The 18,183-nt window shown below is 37.5% G+C and overlaps 1 protein-coding gene across 1 annotated transcript in view; it reads left to right on the top strand.

Moving 5' to 3' along the window:
• Window positions 1-18,183, top strand: part of LOC126260957 (BTB/POZ domain-containing protein KCTD3) — a 264,436-nt gene that overhangs the window by 119,175 nt on the left and 127,078 nt on the right. The window contains exon 6 of the mRNA XM_049958473.1: window positions 1,602-1,805. Coding sequence (XP_049814430.1) covers window positions 1,602-1,805 — 204 coding nt within the window. The remainder of the gene's footprint in view (window positions 1-1,601; window positions 1,806-18,183) is intronic.

Here is an 18,183-nt window from a genome sequence, read left to right as displayed (position 1 = left end):
ATAATCCGATTATCAGGTGTTACTAACTGAGAATGTGACAGAATTTAAAACTTAGTAAATGGATCTTTATTTAACCATACCAGAGAAGGAAAGTTGCTACTCACCATATATCAGAGATGCTGAGTCGCGATAGGCACAATAAAAAGATTCACACACTCATAGCTTTCGGCCATTAAGCCTTCGTCAGCAGTACACACACACACACACACACACACACACACACACACACACACAACTTGCACACACGTCTGCAGTCTCATAGAGCTGAAACTACACTACGAGAAGCAGCACCAGTGCATGATGGGAGTGGCGACTGGGTGGGGGTAAGGAGGAGGCTGTGGGGGAGAGGGAGGGATAGTATGGTGGGAGTGATGGACAGTGAAGTGTTGCAGTTTAGTTGGAGGGCAGGAGAGAAGGTGTGTATTTTCATTCACTTATAATGTATAGTATTACATTTTGGGGTAAATGTTCCTATTCTGAAAGAGTATTTGTGGCTCAGAAATGGTTGGTTCGGACAATAAGTTGGGTAAGTTTGTGAATCTCCTATCAATCGTTGTTCATTAGTCTCTCTCTCTCTCTCTCTCTCTCTCTCTCTCTCTCTCTCTTTTATATACATTCTTTAATGTCATTTCTTGTTAACAATATCAGCTTATTCCCAAGAATTAGCAGGAATCACTAAGTTAATACTAGGCAGAAATCCAGTCTGCATTTGGATCACACTTCCTTGACTTGAGGACCATGAGGATAAAATCAGAGAGATTAGAGCATACCAACAATTTTTCTTTCCACGAACAATACGAGACTGGAATAGAAGGGAGAACCTGTAGAGGTACTCAAGGTACTCCCCGTCAGGTGGCTTGCAGAGTATGGATGTAGATATAAATGTAGAAAGGCATGGAGTATTCTGCTGCATCAATTTTCAATAAGGTACCACAAGAATTCAAAAATCTCAGCAATAATCCATGAGCTTGAAGTGTAAACTGAAGGGTTTCCTTTTATTCTGTTGAGGAGTTCCTCGAAAAATGAGGCAAACTCCTTCTTACATTGTTGATTCCGTTTCTATAAACTTACAGCTTGTTGTCATTTTAGGATTTGTGAACATTTTATTTTATCTATTATTACTTTTCTGTAGTAATTTCATGTACTGACACATTCCATGACCTTGGATATTTGCTCCTCAATTTGGTCGTAAACATGTAAAATAAAAAATGGAATAAACCACCAGGAAAAAATATCACCATCACTGCATCACATTATGTATTTGTTTCTCTTGATAATTGCTTTTTTAATCCAGACAAAACCCCAACTGTTGCTACCTCAAGACAAACATAAACCAACAACTGCTGCCTTCTGTTCTCTACTATTTATCTCTCTCCACCATCAATTCATCAATCAGGAGCATATACGTATCACACCACAGTTGACTTAGTATTCCATTTCAAGAAATAGTATCAAAAATATACAGAATGGTACCATAAAATTTCATTAGTTACAATATAAAATATGAGAGATGATACTAGAAACATAAATTCATCAGATTTTTTGATGCCTATACTATCTTACTGTTCATTACACATATGCTGTGGTGCATTTGTTTGCAGGTATATTCAACCTACATGTAAGAGTTGAGTATTTGTTCTTCATTGGAAGTCAGTTGGTAGCACTTTCACCAACAGGAAAAATTGGTGTGTGGCATGCAATGACACAGCACTGGCAGATTCAGGATGTAGTGCCAATATCGTCCTTTGATACTGCTGGATCATTTCTGCTGCTGGGGTGCAACAATGGTTCTATCTATTACATAGGTAAGTATCAAATGCCATCTGAAATATTAGTTGTAACTTAGACATTGAATGAGACTTAGTCTTCTTGAATTTAATACTTACTTTGCATCTACAATACTACGTGAGTTCTTGTGCTTTACTACAGAATCTAAAGAAGCACCTTTGCATACTGTTGACCCAGTGAAATGTTTATGTAGCCCTCCTCAGTAGCCACAACTTGACATCATTACCCATTTGTAGTAGATTCACTTTCCAAAATATCTTTGTGGGAATTAGTCATTGAGTTATATTGGCTGGTATACCAAGAATCAACATTGAGAAAAAACTACGTGTTTGTGTAGAGTCCAATATGAAGGGCAAATCCAAAAATTGAAAACTGTCTCTGCATTCATTATTGGTGGTGTCATCACACTAGGCTATTCATATTTTTTAAGGCCAGTAGTGAAGCAGCTGACACAAATTTCGGTTACAATAAATAAAATGCAGCAATGAAATGGTAGCAGATAGAGGTAAGTATAAGTATAGCTTTAGTGCAAGAATTAGTTAGTTACATTGTATCTAGTTAGATCTGATGTTAGTAGCAGTGGCAGTAGATACATTTTAAATAGTTATAGGTATGTACCACTTAATACGTTAGACTTAATACAATATTTCTATGTAAAAAAACTTTATGTACCATGTTAAAAGTGTAATACCATAAAATGCTTGAGATCAATGTGCAAGCTCGATCCCTAACAATGAGCACAGTGATTTGTTGTGCCGTTTGTCCTTAACATTTGTTATTTCAGTTTCAGTGGCAAATAAGAAAGTATTCTTGCAGGCAGCCACTGGATAAAGATCTCCTCTTTCCTCTTGTGTGCCCCTTGCAATGTAATCTTCAGCTGTACCGGTACACATCCATGTTGCTTCTTCGTGTCTTCTCGTGCCATCTATGCACCTTTTATAAGGTTGCTATCTTGCTTGTTTGTTACCTCTTAATTTTCAACAAAGCACTTGCTTGTTCCACATACCATCCAATCGCCTGGCTATGTATCACACCCACCTCCATTTCATTATGTTCATAATTATGACTTCCATTCCAGTTAATCTAATAATAATAATAATAATAATCCCCGTGGAGGCCCGGGAAAAGAATAGACCTCCGGTATGTTCTGCCAGTCGTAAAAGGCGACGAAAAGAACAAACCACTAATAGGGCTAACCCCCCCTTTTAGTGTGATTACTTGGTTCAGGACAGAACTAAAGAAGCCTCGGACAAGCGCCGTCATGGTCGGGGACGGCGCTTGAACCCTATGCCCGCCCACAATGGTAATGACACTGCTAGCCAACTGGAAAATGATTTAAATCCAAATAGAGGTGTTTTGCAGGATATGCTTCCTGCAACCACCCTAGAAGGAAAACAAAGACAGAGGATGAGATGGTCAGATGAAGTTAATCGACACCTCATGTTCTGTTATTACCAAGCAACAAACCTAGGAACCAACACAACTGGATACAGATCACAAGTATACACAACATTTATTACCAGATACCCAGAATTAAAATTTTTAACAGAACAACGTCTAGCTGATCAGATTCGTGTAATAATAAAAAATAACAGGATACCCCAGTCAGAATTAGAAAACATCAAACAACAAGTACAACAAATACTGGAACAAAATAATGTGCAATTAGAAGAAGAAGAAAATACAGTAATGGACTCAACATCCCAGAGCAAACAAACAAATAACAACCCGCATCAATTAAACAATCAGAGGAAAATGAAATTTTAAGACAGCCACCAGCACAAGCACAAATAGAACACGAAGTGACACACATGTTAGATATAGAAGAAAAATTTCAGTTGACATATATAGAATACAAAGACACAAATACAGACATTAGACCATTCTTGCATAGACCACCAAATAGCCCACAAGTCGAAACAACAATAAAAACTATCAACACAATCATACACAACAAAATAAATGAAAATACAACAATGGAAGAGTTACAACTACTGGTTTATGTAGGAGCACTCACTACACTAAATATACACACTAGGCAGAGATCAGAACCAACCAACACACGGAAGAAACCCACAAAACCAGCATGGCAACACAGGCTACAGATCAGAATAGAAAAACTGAGAAAAGACATCGGACAGCTAACACAGTTTATAAGAAATGAAATATCAGACAAAAAACGAAAAACGTTAGGTAAAATCTCACAACAAGAAGCAATAGAGCAATTAGATGAAAAGAAGCAGAAATTACAAGCATTGGCCAAACGACTTAGAAGATACAAAAAAAGTGAAAATAGAAGGAAACAAAACCAAACATTCAACACAAACCAAAAGAAATTTTACCAGACAATAGATAACACACACATTAAAATAGACAATCCACCAAACATAACAGACATGGAACACTTCTGGAGCAACATATGGTCAAACCCGGTACAACATAACAGGCATGCACGGTGGATACAAGCAGAAACAGACTCATACAAGATGATACCACAAATGCCTGAAGTGATAATTTTACAACATGAAGTCACCCGAGCAATTAATTCTACGCACAATTGGAAAGCCCCTGGAAATGATAAAATAGCAAATTTCTGGCTAAAGAAGTTCACCTCAACACATTCACATCTAACTAAATTATTTAACAGTTACATTGCAGACCCATACAAATTCCCTGATACACTTACACATGGAATAACCTATCTGAAACCTAAAGATCAAGCAGACACAGCAAACCCAGCTAAATATCGCCCCATAACATGCCTACCAACAATCTACAAAATATTAACCTCAGTCATTGCACAGAAATTAATGACACATACAACACAGAACAAAATTATAAATGAAGAACAAAAAGGTTGCTGCAAAGGAGCACGAGGATGTAAAGAGCAACTGATAATAGATGCAGAGGTGACATATCAAGCTAAAACTAAACAAAGGTCGCTACACTACGCATACATTGATTACCAAAAAGCTTTTGATAGTGTACCCCACTCATGGTTACTACAGATATTGGAAATATACAAAGTAGATCCTAAATTGATACAGTTCCTAAACATAGTTATGAAAAACTGGAAAACCACACTTAATATCCAAACTAACTCTAATAATATCACATCACAGCCAATACAGATTAAGCGTGGAATATACCAAGGAGACTCATTAAGTCCTTTCTGGTTCTGTCTTGCTCTGAACCCACTATCCAACATGCTAAATAATACAAATTATGGATATAATATTACTGGAACATACCCACACAAAATCACACATTTGCTATACATGGATGATCTAAAACTACTGGCAGCAACCAATCAACAACTCAACCAATTACTAAAGATAACAGAAGTATTCAGCAATGATATAAATATGGCTTTTGGAACAGACAAATGTAAGAAAAACAGCATAGTCAAGGGAAAACACACTAAACAAGAAGATTACATATTGAATAACCACAGTGACTCCATAGAAGCGATGGAAAAAACAGATGCCTATAAATATCTAGGATACAGACAAAAAATAGGAATAGATAATACAAATATTAAAGAAGAACTAAAAGAAAAATATAGACAAAGACTAACAAAAATACTGAAAACAGAATTGACAGCAAGAAACAAGACAAAAGCTATAAATACTTACGCTATACCAGTATTGACCTACTCATTTGGAGTAGTGAAATGGAGTAACACAGACCTAGAAGCACTCAATACACTTACACGTTCACAATGCCACAAATATAGAATACATCACATACATTCAGCAACTGAAAGATTCACATTAAGCAGAAAGGAAGGAGGAAGGGGATTCATCGACATAAAAGACCTACATTATGGACAGGTAGACAATTTAAGAAAATTCTTTCTAGAACGAGCAGAAACTAGCAAAATACACAAAGCAATCACTCATATAAATACATCGGCTACACCACTGCAATTTCATAACCACCTCTACAACCCTTTAGATCACATAACATCAACAGATACGAAGAAAGTAAATTGGAAAAAGAAAACACTACATGGCAAGCACCCGTATCATCTAACACAGCCACACATCGATCAAGACGCATCCAACACATGGCTAAGAAAAGGCAATATATACAGTGAGACGGAAGGATTCATGATTGCAATACAGGATCAAACAATAAACACCAGATATTACAGCAAGCATATTATTAAAGATCCCAATACCACAACAGATAAATGCAGACTTTGCAAACAACAAATAGAAACGGTAGATCACATCACAAGTGCATGTACAATACTAGCAAATACAGAATACCCCAGAAGACATGACAATGTAGCAAAAATAATACATCAACAACTTGCCTTACAACATAAACTTATAAAACAACACGTTCCCACATACAAGTATGAACCACAAAATGTACTGGAGAATGATGAATACAAATTATACTGGAACAGAACCATTATAACAGATAAAACAACACCACATAACAAACCTGACATCATACTCACCAATAAAAAGAAGAAATTAACACAACTAATCGAAATATCCATACCCAATACAACAAATATACAAAAGAAAACCGGAGAAAAAATTGAAAAATACATCCAACTGGCTGAGGAAGTCAAGGACATGTGGCATCAGGATAAAGCTGACATTATACCAATTATACTATCAACCACAGGAGTCATACCACACAATATCCACCAGTACATCAATGCAATACAGCTACATCCAAACTTATATATACAATTACAGAAATCCGTAATTATTGATACATGTTCAATTACCCGAAAGTTCCTAAATGCAATGTGACATATACCGTACAGTTAAAAGGAAGTGACGCTTGATCAAGGTCCGCGTCACTTTCCATTTTTAACCAGACTTAACGTCTGAGAAAGTAAAGAAATAATAATAATAATAATAATCCCCGTGGAGGCCCGGGAAAAGAATAGGCCTCCGGTATGTTCTGCCAGTCGTAAAAGGCGACGAAAAGAACAAACCACTAATAGGGCTAACCCCCCTTTTAGTGTGATGAGTTGGTTCAGGACAGAACTAAAGAAGCCTCGGACAAGCGCCGTCATGGTCGGGGACGACGCTTGAACCCCATGCCCGCCCACAATGGTAACGACACTGCTAGCCAACTGGAAAATGATTTAAATCCAAATAGAGGTGTTTTGCAGGATATGCTTCCTACAACCACCCTAGAAGGAAAACAAAGGCAGAGGATGAGATGGTCAGATGAAGTTAATCGACATCTCATGTTCTGTTATTACCAAGCAACAAACCTAGGAACCAACACAACTGGATACAGATCACAAGTATACACAACATTTATTACCAGATACCCAGAATTAAAATTTTTAACAGAACAATGACTAGCTGATCAGATCCGTGTAATAATAAAAAATAACAGGATACCCCTGTCAGACTTAGAAAACATCAAACAATAAGTACAACAAATACTGGAACAAAATAATGTGCAAACAGAAGAAGAAGAAAATAGAGTAATGGACTCAAACATCCCAGAGCAAACAAACAAAGAACAAGACGCGTCAATTAAACAATCAGAGGAAAACGAAATCTTGCGACAGCCACCAGAACAAGCACAAATAGAACACGAAGTGACACACATGTTAGCTATAGAAGAAAAATTTCAGCTGACATATATAGAATACAAAGACACCAATACAGACATTAGACCATTCTTGCATAGACTGCCAAGTAACCCACAAGTCGAAACAACAATAAAAACTATCAACACAATCATACACAACAAAATAAATGAATATACAACTATGGAAGAGTTACAACTACTGGTTTATATAGGAGCACTCACTACACTAAATATACACACTAGGCAGAGATCAGAACCAACCAACACACAGAAGAAACCCACAAAACCAGCATGGCAACACAGGCTACAGATCAGAATAGAAAAACTGAGAAAGGACATCGGACAGCTAACACAATTTATAAGAAATGAAATGTCAGAAAAAAAACGAAAAACGTTAGGTAAAATCTCACAACAAGAAGCGATAGAGCAATTAGATGAGAAGAAGCAGAAATTACAAGCATTGGCCAAACGACTTAGGAGATACAAAAAAAGTGAAAATAGAAGGAAACAAAACCAAACATTCAACGCAAACCAAAAGAAATTTTACCAGACAATAGATAACACACACATTAAAATAGACAATCCACCAAACATAACAGACATGGAACACTTCTGGAGCAACATATGGTCAAACCCAGTACAACATAACAGGCATGCACGGTGGATACAAGCAGAAACAGACACATACAAGATGATACCACAAATGCCTGAAGTGATAATTTTGCAACATGAAGTCACCCAAGCTATTAATGCTACTCACAATTGGAAAGCCCCTGGAAAAGATAAAATAGCAAATTTCTGGCTAAAGAAGTTCACCTCAACACATTCACATCTAATACATTGCAGACCCATACACATTCCCTGAGACACTTACACATGGAATAACTTATCTGAAACCTAAAGATCAAGCAGACACAGCAAACCCAGCAAAATATCGCCCCATAACATGCCTACCAACAATATACAAAATATTAACTTCAGTCATTACACAGAAATTAATCACACATACAACACAGAACAAAATTATAAATGAAGAACAAAAAGGCTGTTGCAAAGGAGCACGAGGATGTAAAGAGCAATTGATAATAGATGCAGAGGTGACATATCAAGCTAAAACTAAACAAAGGTCGCTACACTACGCATACATTGATTACCAAAAAGCTTTTGATAGTGTACCCCACTCATGGTTACTACAAATATTGGAAATATACAAAGTAGATCCTAAATTGATACAGTTCCTAAACATAGTAATGAAAAATTGGAAAACCACACTTAATATCCAAATAAATTCAAATAATATCACATCACAGCCAATACAGATTAAGCGTGGAATATACCAAGGAGATTCATTAAGTCCTTTCTGGTTCTGCCTTGCTCTGAACCCACTATCCAACATGCTAAATAATACAAATTATGGATACAATATCACTGGAACATACCCACACAAAATCACACATTTGCTATACATGGATGATCTAAAACTACTCGCAGCAACAAATCAACAACTCAACCAATTACTAAAGATAACAGAAGTATTCAGCAATGATATAAATATGGCTTTTGGAACAGACAAATGTAAGAAAAATAGCATAGTCAAGGGAAAACACACTAAACAAGAAGATTACATATTGGATAAGCACAGTGACTGCATAGAAGCAATGGAAAAAACAGATGCCTATAAATATATAGGATACAGACAAAAAATGGGAATAGATAATACAAATATTAAAGAAGAACTAAAAGAAAAATATAGACAAAGACTAACAAAAATACTGAAAACAGAATTGACAGCAAGAAACAAGACAAAAGCTATAAATACCTATGCTATACCAATATTGACCTACTCATTTGGAGTAGTGAAATGGAGTAACACAGACCTAGAAGCACTCAATACACTTACACGATCACAATGCCACAAATATAGAATACATCACATACATTCAGCAACAGAAAGATTCACATTAAGCAGAAAGGAAGGAGGATGGGGATTTATCGACATAAAAAACCTACATTATGGACAGGTAGACAATTTAAGAAAATTCTTTATAGAACGAGCAGAAATCAGCAAAATACACAAAGCAATACTCATATAAATACATCTGCTTCACCACTGCAATTTCATATCTACTTCTACAACCCTTTAGATCACATAACATCAACAGATACGAAGAAAGTAAATTGGAAAAAGAAAACACTACATGGCAAGCACCCGTATCATCTAACACAGCCACACATCGATCAAGACGCATCCAACACATGGCTAAGAAAAGGCAATATATACAGTGAGACGGAAGGATTCATGATTGCAATACAGGATCAAACAATAAACACCAGATATTACAGCAAGCATATTATTAAAGATCCCAATGCCACAACAGATAAATGCAGACTTTGCAAACAACAAATAGAAACAGTAGATCACATCACAAGTGGATGTACAATACTAGCAAATACCGAATACTCCAGAAGACATGACAATGTTGCAAAAATAATTCATCAACAGCTTGCCTTACAACATAAACTTATAAAACAACACGTTCCTACATACAAGTATGCACCACAAAATGTACAGGAGAATGATGAATACAAATTATACTGGAACAGAACCATTATAACAGATAAAACAACGCCACATAACAAACCTGACATCATACTCACCAATAAAAAGAAGAAATTAACACACTAATCGAAATATCCATACCCAATACAACAAATATACAGAAGAAAACAGGAGAAAAAATTGAAAAATACATCCAACTGGCTGAGGAAGTCAAGGACATGTGGCATCAGGATAAAGTTGAAATTATACCAATTATACTATCAACTACAGGAGTCATACCACACAATATCCACCAGTACATCAACGCAATACAGCTACATCCAAACGTATATATACAACTACAGAAATCCGTAATTATTGATACATGTTCAATTACCCGAAAGTTCCTAAACGCAATGTAACATATACCGTGCAGTTAAAAGGAAGTCACGCTTGATCAAGGTCCGCGTCACTTTCGTTTCGAACCAGACCTAAGGTCTGAGAAAGGAAAGAATTAATAATCATAAAATCTAATTATCCTGAGTTCGAGGGGGGGAGGACCATCACATCCATCACATGGTTTTTGGTCCAGCAGGCCATTGAAGAATAGGAGTATCATATAGGGGATATTTTCAGTCGAACAGTCGAACACCATGGATGTTCAGCATCAAGATGATTGCTGATGTATGAGTGTTCCTGTGTCACACGAAAATTATCTGATAAATATGTAGTAACAAATCTTTGCTGAACTATCACAATATGATTAATTTTTGTTTAGAAAACACAGACAGCAGGACATATCAAAAGAATAAAGCATAACTACTGTATTTACTCGAATCTAAGCCGCACTTTTTTTCGGCTTTTGTAATCAAAAACTGCCTGCGGCTTAGAATCGAGTGCAGAGTAGGCGGAAGTTCTGCAAAATGTTGGTAGGTGCCGCCACAACTAACTTCTGCCGTCGAATATATGTAGCGCTACACAGGCATGCTTTGCAGGCACAAAGATAAATATGGCGCCAAAACCTCTGTGTCAGTAAACAAAATTAAAAAAAAAAAAAAAAAAGGTGGAAGACGAGCTTTTTTCTCTGCCTCGAGTTTCGACCACTGCATTTCCATACATTATCCAACGAAGTAAATACAAATACCGTATTGTTCATCTTCGAATGTCGCAGCATTTCAATGTACTACGAAAATCCGACTAGCAAGACTGTTTGGGATGTTTATCATTATGGCCAACTTGACGTTCTGAATTTTTTCCTACCTGTGAGATGGTTGCTAATAGGAACTTTTATGTATTGTGAATCATGTGCAGTATTCTCTTCAGCATAAGAATAATGCGAATATAAGCATTTTGCCATGTATTCCTTTGTGTTTTCTGCTATCTCATTTAAATCCTGTCTGCCTAATAAACTACGAAACTAGAGTGAGACAACAGCAAACATGGAAGGATATGCATATCATGTCATGTTTATATTCGTATTATTCTTATGCCTAATAGTGATACACTCAGAAATGAAGTACAGCAGTTGACTAGATTTTTAAATCTAAGATGACTAATTTCTGTGCGGAATGCAATGTACTAAAGAGGCGTCTGCAAAGATTTTCAAACGGAGAAAAATTTTCGCTAAACTCTCGTTCAGAACATCTTCTATCATCCGCAGTCTATTATTTGGTTCTTGTTGATCATTATCAAAGAAAGTAGCAGTGTAAGGAACAACAAATAGCAGTCTCTTGCCATTGTTTTGCTAATGAGACGATTCCTCTCTCTCTCTTTTTTTTTTTTTTAAATAGTAAGCGGCGGTAGCGTGCACAAAAGCAAGCCATGCTGCGAGCAGTGACAGGCAGTAAACACTCATTAACAGAATGTGACAAACAATGCGTGACACAGTACAGTAATGCATTTTCAGCTTAGAGTGGCGTAAACACCTATAACAAAGAGAACGGCACTTATCAGATCAAAGAAAAGTAAGCAATCAATTCAAACCAGACGAAGCAAGTGAAAAAGGAAGGGTACCCGTATAAATAAGGACGGAGTGCCTGACGCATAGCAATGCTACCTGGCAAAGCTTAACTGCTAAGCTTACAACTTGAACCAAACTACTGTAGCTGTATCGTCGTTCATTCGACCTAAATTGTGTCTCATATTACAATGGACCAATTTTTTTCCTTGATTTTGAGTTTCATTTTTTAGGTGTGGCATAGATTCGAGTGCGGCTTAGATTCGAGTAAATACGGTATTGCAGCACACAGTATATTGACTTTAAAACCATAGTTCATTGAGGAATACAAATGTACTTTGCTCTGAGTTGGCATTCGTTATTGTCCATGACGGTGTGAGGCACATATGGTGGAAGCAATATGTTAGTGTGTTATTCCCCTTAAAGTGTACAGCTGGAACTACACATTTGCTGCTGTTAAGGCTGTGTTCTCTTGATCAGTGAAACACTTTAGAAGCAAGTGCAGTAGTACTCTGAGGTGACAGAAGTCATGGGATAATTCCTAATATCATGTTGGACCTCCCTTATTCAGCTAGTGCAACAACTCAATGTAGCATGGACTCAACAATTGTCGGAAGTCCTGTGCAGAAATGTTTAGTCATGCTGCCTCTATAGCCATCCATAATTGTGAAAGTGTTGCTGGTGCAGGATTTTGTGCACGAACTGATTTCTTGACTATGTCCCATAAACATTTAATGGGTCGCCGTATAATTCACTTGAATTATCCAGAATATTCTTCAGACAAATCACAAACAATTGTGACCCAGTGACATAGCACATTGTCATCCATGAAAATTCCATCATTGCTCAGGAACACAATGTGCCTGAATGGCTGCAAATGGTCTTCACATGGCTGAATATAACCATTTTCAGTCAATTATTAGGCCGGTTGGATCAGTGGACTCAGTCCATTCCATTCCACGTAAACACAACCCACACCATTATGGAGCCACCACCGGATTGCACAGTGTCTTGGGTCCATGGCTTTGTGGGGTCTGTGCCACACTTGAACTCTACCATCAGCTCTTACTGAGTGACATTGGGACTAACTTGAGTAGGTCAGAGTTTTCCTGTCATTTAGAGTCCAGTCGATATGGTCACGAGCCTAGGAGAGGGGCTACAGGTGGTGTCATACTGTTAGCAATGGCACTCGCTTACTATCATCTGCTGCAATAGCCTGTTATTGCCATATTCCACCACTCTGTCGTAGCAGATTTATTCATTGTATGCCCCACATCAATTTATGTGGTTCTTTCATGCAGTGTTGCTTGTCTGTTAGCACTGACATCTCTAAGCGAACACCACAGCTCTCGGCCATTAAGTGAAGGCTGATGGCCACTGCATTGTTCGTGGTGAAAGGTAATGCCTGAAATTTGGTATTCTCAGCACATTCTTGACACTGGAGATAGTGGAATATTGAATTCCCTAATGATTTCCAAAATGGAATATCCCATGCATCTAGCTCTGACTACCATTCCAGTTCAAAGTGTATTAATTTATGTCATGCAGCTGTAAAAGCATTGGACACCTTTTCACATGAATCACCTAAGTACAAATGACAGCTCTGCCAGTGCACTGCCATTTTATACCTCATTTATAAGATACTACCGCCATCTGCAATTTCATGATGTTTGTTGCCACAGAGTATTCAGACATGATCATTAACAATTTGGAGTAATATAACACTATTTACCCCCAAGAAGTTGTACATTTGTGTAAATGTAAACTGAAAGTTTTTTATTTCTTTGTGCACACTGGCACCTTTCCTGCGAAGCATGAGTGTTGTGTCATAAGTGTATCTGTCCAAAGTAGGGGACCGTAATAGGTGCAGTTCCAGTGTAGTGTCATGCTTGTGTTGTTGACAGGGGTGAGAGAAAGAAGAGAGTTTAAATTCTTGTGTTGGCATATAGTTTGCTTCTTTCGAATAACACCAAGGGCTCTACCAAGGTAAAAGTTCGTGTCTGATGGATGGATAACCTTTAACAGTGTGTCAGCACTACTCAGTTTCTAGGCTGGAACTAGCATGTGCCATCACGCCTCATGTGAATTCAGCACTACAGATTATGTTTCTGTTCAGTAAAACAAGAATACATATGGTACTTAGTTTTGTTCTAGATCAACTTGCAGAAGTCAAATTTGTGTACGTAGTTTCTCCAGGCTCACAGTCTCAGCTTTGCAGCAACTTGTATAAGTATAATGGATTTGATTAAAAAAATAAAAAATAAATAAAAAACGTGTTTGTCAAAATCGTGACTAACTGACTCATCATGGCTCAACCTAGACTGCTAAGAATAAAAACTTGAAATTTTTTGGAGACACTGTAGATCTTATATTGTAGGCATAATTAAAGAAGGGATTTTTTGAAATATCAATCCTGAAGGGGCGAAACGGGATGAATGTGTTTTTTTTTAAAAGTCACTATTAAGGCAATTTTGAAACTAGACCTACAAGAATTGGTACTTGGTTTTTCAATTAGAAATGAAGAAATAAGTGCCAGAATGAGGTTTTCACTCTGCAGCGGAGTGTGCACTGATATGAAACTTCCTGACAGATTAAAACTGTGCGTTGCACCGAGACTCAAACTCCGGACCTTTGCCTTTCGCAGGCAACTGAGCTACCCAAGCATGACTCACGACCTGTCCTCAGAGCTTCAGTTCTGCCAGTACCTCGTATCCTACCTTCCAAACTTCACACAAGCTCTTCTGCGAACCTGGTAGAGCACTTCCTACGAAAGGCAAAGGTCCCGAGTTCGAGTCTCGATCCAGCACAGTTTTGATCTGTCAGGAAGTTTTATATCAGTGCACACTCCACTGCAGAGCGAAAACCTCATTCTGGAAACATCCCCCAGGCTGTGGCTAAGCCATGTCTCTGCAATATCCTTTATTTCAGGGGTGCTAGTTCTGCCAGGTTCGCAGAAGAGTTTCTGTGAAGTTTGGAAGGTAGGATATGAGGTACTGGCAGAAGTGAAGCTGGGAGGACGGGTCATGAGTCATGCTTGGGTAGCTCAGTTGGTAGAGCACTTGTCCGTGAAAGGCAGAGGTCCTGAGTTGAAGTCTTGGTATGGCACTCAGTTTTAATCTGTCAGGAAGTTTCAAGAAATAAGTGTTTCAACATTTTTGAAAATGTAACCCTGAGGGTGGGGGGTGAAATAGTGTGTAAAAGCTCTTTTTTTAAAAAAAAATATATCATTAATAAAAACTACTACAGTATTTTTAAAGCTACGTCTATGAACATTGGTATTTAACTTCTTGGTTACAAATAAAAAAAGTACATGTTTCAGTGGTTTTGGAAAGTTGACACCTAAGGGGTGAAATAGGGGATGAGATTTTTTATGAAAATATTTTATCATGATACCATTTTTAAAGCTTCTCAGTTAGAAAAAAAATGTTTCACTGTTTTTGGAAATACAACCCCTAAGGGGTTGAAATAGGGTCAGGCTGATTCACTGACTCATCATCGCAAAGCCTAAACTGTTACTGATAGAAACTTGAAGTTTGGAGAGGGTGTGAATCTTGTACTGTAGGCATCGTTTGAAAAGGGATTGTCCAAAATTCCACTCCTAATGAAGTGAAGTAGGGTATGAAAGGCTTATAGAAAGTACATCACTATCAAGGCGATTTTGAAACTAGAGCCACGAAAACTGGTATTTGGTTTCTGTGTCAGAAAATAAAAAATGTGTGTTTCAGCATTCCTGGAAATTCAACCACTAAGGGGGTAAAATAGTGGGTGAAAGGTTTTTTATTGAAAATAAAGAATTACTAAAGTAAAGTATTTTTAAGGGTACCTCCACAAGAACACAGAAGGCATGACTAACAAAAACTTTGGACTCCAGCTACCAGAATTGCTTCTTGGTCAGAAGTACATTCGGAGAAGAACTTGTTTATATGGCCTTAATTAGTGTGAAAAGCTTAGAAGGTGTTGCAATTTGTGAACAACATAAAAAATTGCTAAAATAAAAACAACAAAATCTCTGAAGACCATACACTCTACCTGTGCAAAGCAGCGGGTGCTAAGCTGGTCGTAATATAAGTAGGGTTTACACAAAATTTCTGTCTCCTAACATATCTTTCCAGTGTCTCTCCCACCTGAATTTCAGTACTAAACTTGGTAACCTTGGTTCAAAGTCAGTACGGCTTTAACCTTTTAGCCTCTTAATGTGAACCACTAGTACTAATCACTTAAATTTATGCTAAATATTAAACACATGTTGATAATTCTCGCTTAGTATCTCTGGTTCTTCATAATGATCGATAACTATAAAATTATATTTTAGCATTCCTGTTTATAACAGGTCAAGGACCTTGGCCTCAGTGGTTGTGTTGATACTCTTCAAACCAAAATGATAGTTTAATGCTACCTTTTCTCATTTTTTATGTTTAATACTTGGATTTTATTCCAACACAACAGTTTTGATATAGTCTAAAATGCATTGTGTCTGTTCCATTCTCCAAGCTTTGAGGTATAAATTATCAGAAGGTAATGACTTTTTAAAAAAAATGTTAATTTTGAAGCTAACCATTTTGTCAGATTATGTGTCAGATGGAACCTTTAATAGTTTGAATGGCTTTTTCTCTCCCTCTTTTTTTTTCTTCCTCTTTTTTTTCTTCCTCTTTTTTTAAACACCAAACAAAGGATTTTGTCATTGTCAAAGTGAATCGGGTATTATCCACTGTTAAATAGCTACTACAGATATCTTCAGATATGTATCTGTCAGAAACATGGCCATAATTACTGTTTGTCAGGAATCTTTATTTTCTGAATTAATCTGCGATAATATAAACTGAACATTATAAAATTATATAAGTGTAAATATTTAAGATAGTATTTAAGTGTGAAGTAGATGCACATTCTGAGACTATGCATTGATGTCAGCTGTTTGCGACACATGAAAATTTGTACTGGATTTGAAACCACATGTACTACCTACTGTGAGCAGTCGCCTTAATGATTTCAGTTATTGGAGCACTCTTCCAGAACCAATCCAAACTTCCTTATGTCACATAGTCACAACCCTTATGCTTGCACAATTTGTGATTCCCACACTGTGAGACAACTATTATATCATTATTTTAGCTCATTGAGAGCAGGGATACGTCATTGATGGTTACAATGTCTGTGTTCATACAGTGTCTCTATCTTTACAGTACAATGTCACACTGTCACTGATGATTACAGCTCTGGTAAACATTACAAAATACAGGGTGATTCAAAAAGAATACCACAACTTTAGGAATTTAAAACTCTGCAACGACAAAAGGCAGAGCTAAGCACTATCTGTCGGCGAATTAAGGGAGCTATAAAGTTTCATTTAGTTGTACATTTGTTCGCTTGAGGCGCTGTTGACTAGGCGTCAGCGTCAGTTGATGCTAAGATGGCGACCGCTCAACAGAAAGCTTTTTGTGTTATTGAGTACGGCAGAAGTGAATCGACGACAGTTGTTCAGCATGCATTTCGAACGAAGTATGGTGTTAAACCTCCTGATAGGTGGTGTATTAAACGTTGGTATAAACAGTTTACAGAGGATGGGTGTTTGTGCAAAGGGAAAAGTTCTGGACGGCCGAGAACGAGTGATGAAAATGTAGCACGCATCCAGCAAGCATTTGTTCGCAGCCCAGGAAAATCGATTCGCAGAGCTAGCAGAGAGCTGCAAATTTCACAATCAACTGTATGGAGAGTCCTACGAAAAAGGTTAGTTATGAAACCTGAACGTCAACTACCCGAGGCGATGGATAGGCCGCCAGGCAGCCCGTGACAGAGCACTTCATCACTGGCCTCCAAGAAGCCCTGATCTTACCCCCTGCGATTTTTTCTTATGGGGGTATGTTAAGGATATGGTGTTTCGGCCACCTCTCCCAGCCACCATTGATGATTTGAAACGAGAAATAACAGCAGCTATCCAAACTGTTACGCCTGATATGCTACAGAGAGTGTGGAGCGAGTTGGAGTATCGGGTTGATATTGCTCGAGTGTCTGGAGGGGGCCATATTGAACATCTCTGAACTTGTTTTTGAGTGAAAAAAAACCTTTTTAAATACTCTTTGTAATGATGTATAACAGAAGGTTATATTATGTTTCTTTCATTAAATACACATTTTTAAAGTTGTGGTATTCTTTTTGAATCACCCTGTAGATTCACACTCTGCAACTATGAAGTAACATCAGCTTTTTGTGACACACACATTGTGTGAGTATAGAATTTTGACTATGTGACCTGGAAGTTTGGTCAGTCCTGGAGACATTCTTGGATTGCCAAACTGGTTAAAGGTACTGCTCGTGATAAGCG

Source organism: Schistocerca nitens, chromosome 5 (assembly GCF_023898315.1).
Source record: "Schistocerca nitens isolate TAMUIC-IGC-003100 chromosome 5, iqSchNite1.1, whole genome shotgun sequence".
Lineage (NCBI taxonomy): Eukaryota > Metazoa > Arthropoda > Insecta > Orthoptera > Acrididae > Schistocerca > Schistocerca nitens.
Note: the sequence above shows the minus strand (reverse complement) of the source record. Positions and strands in the feature narration are given on the sequence as shown.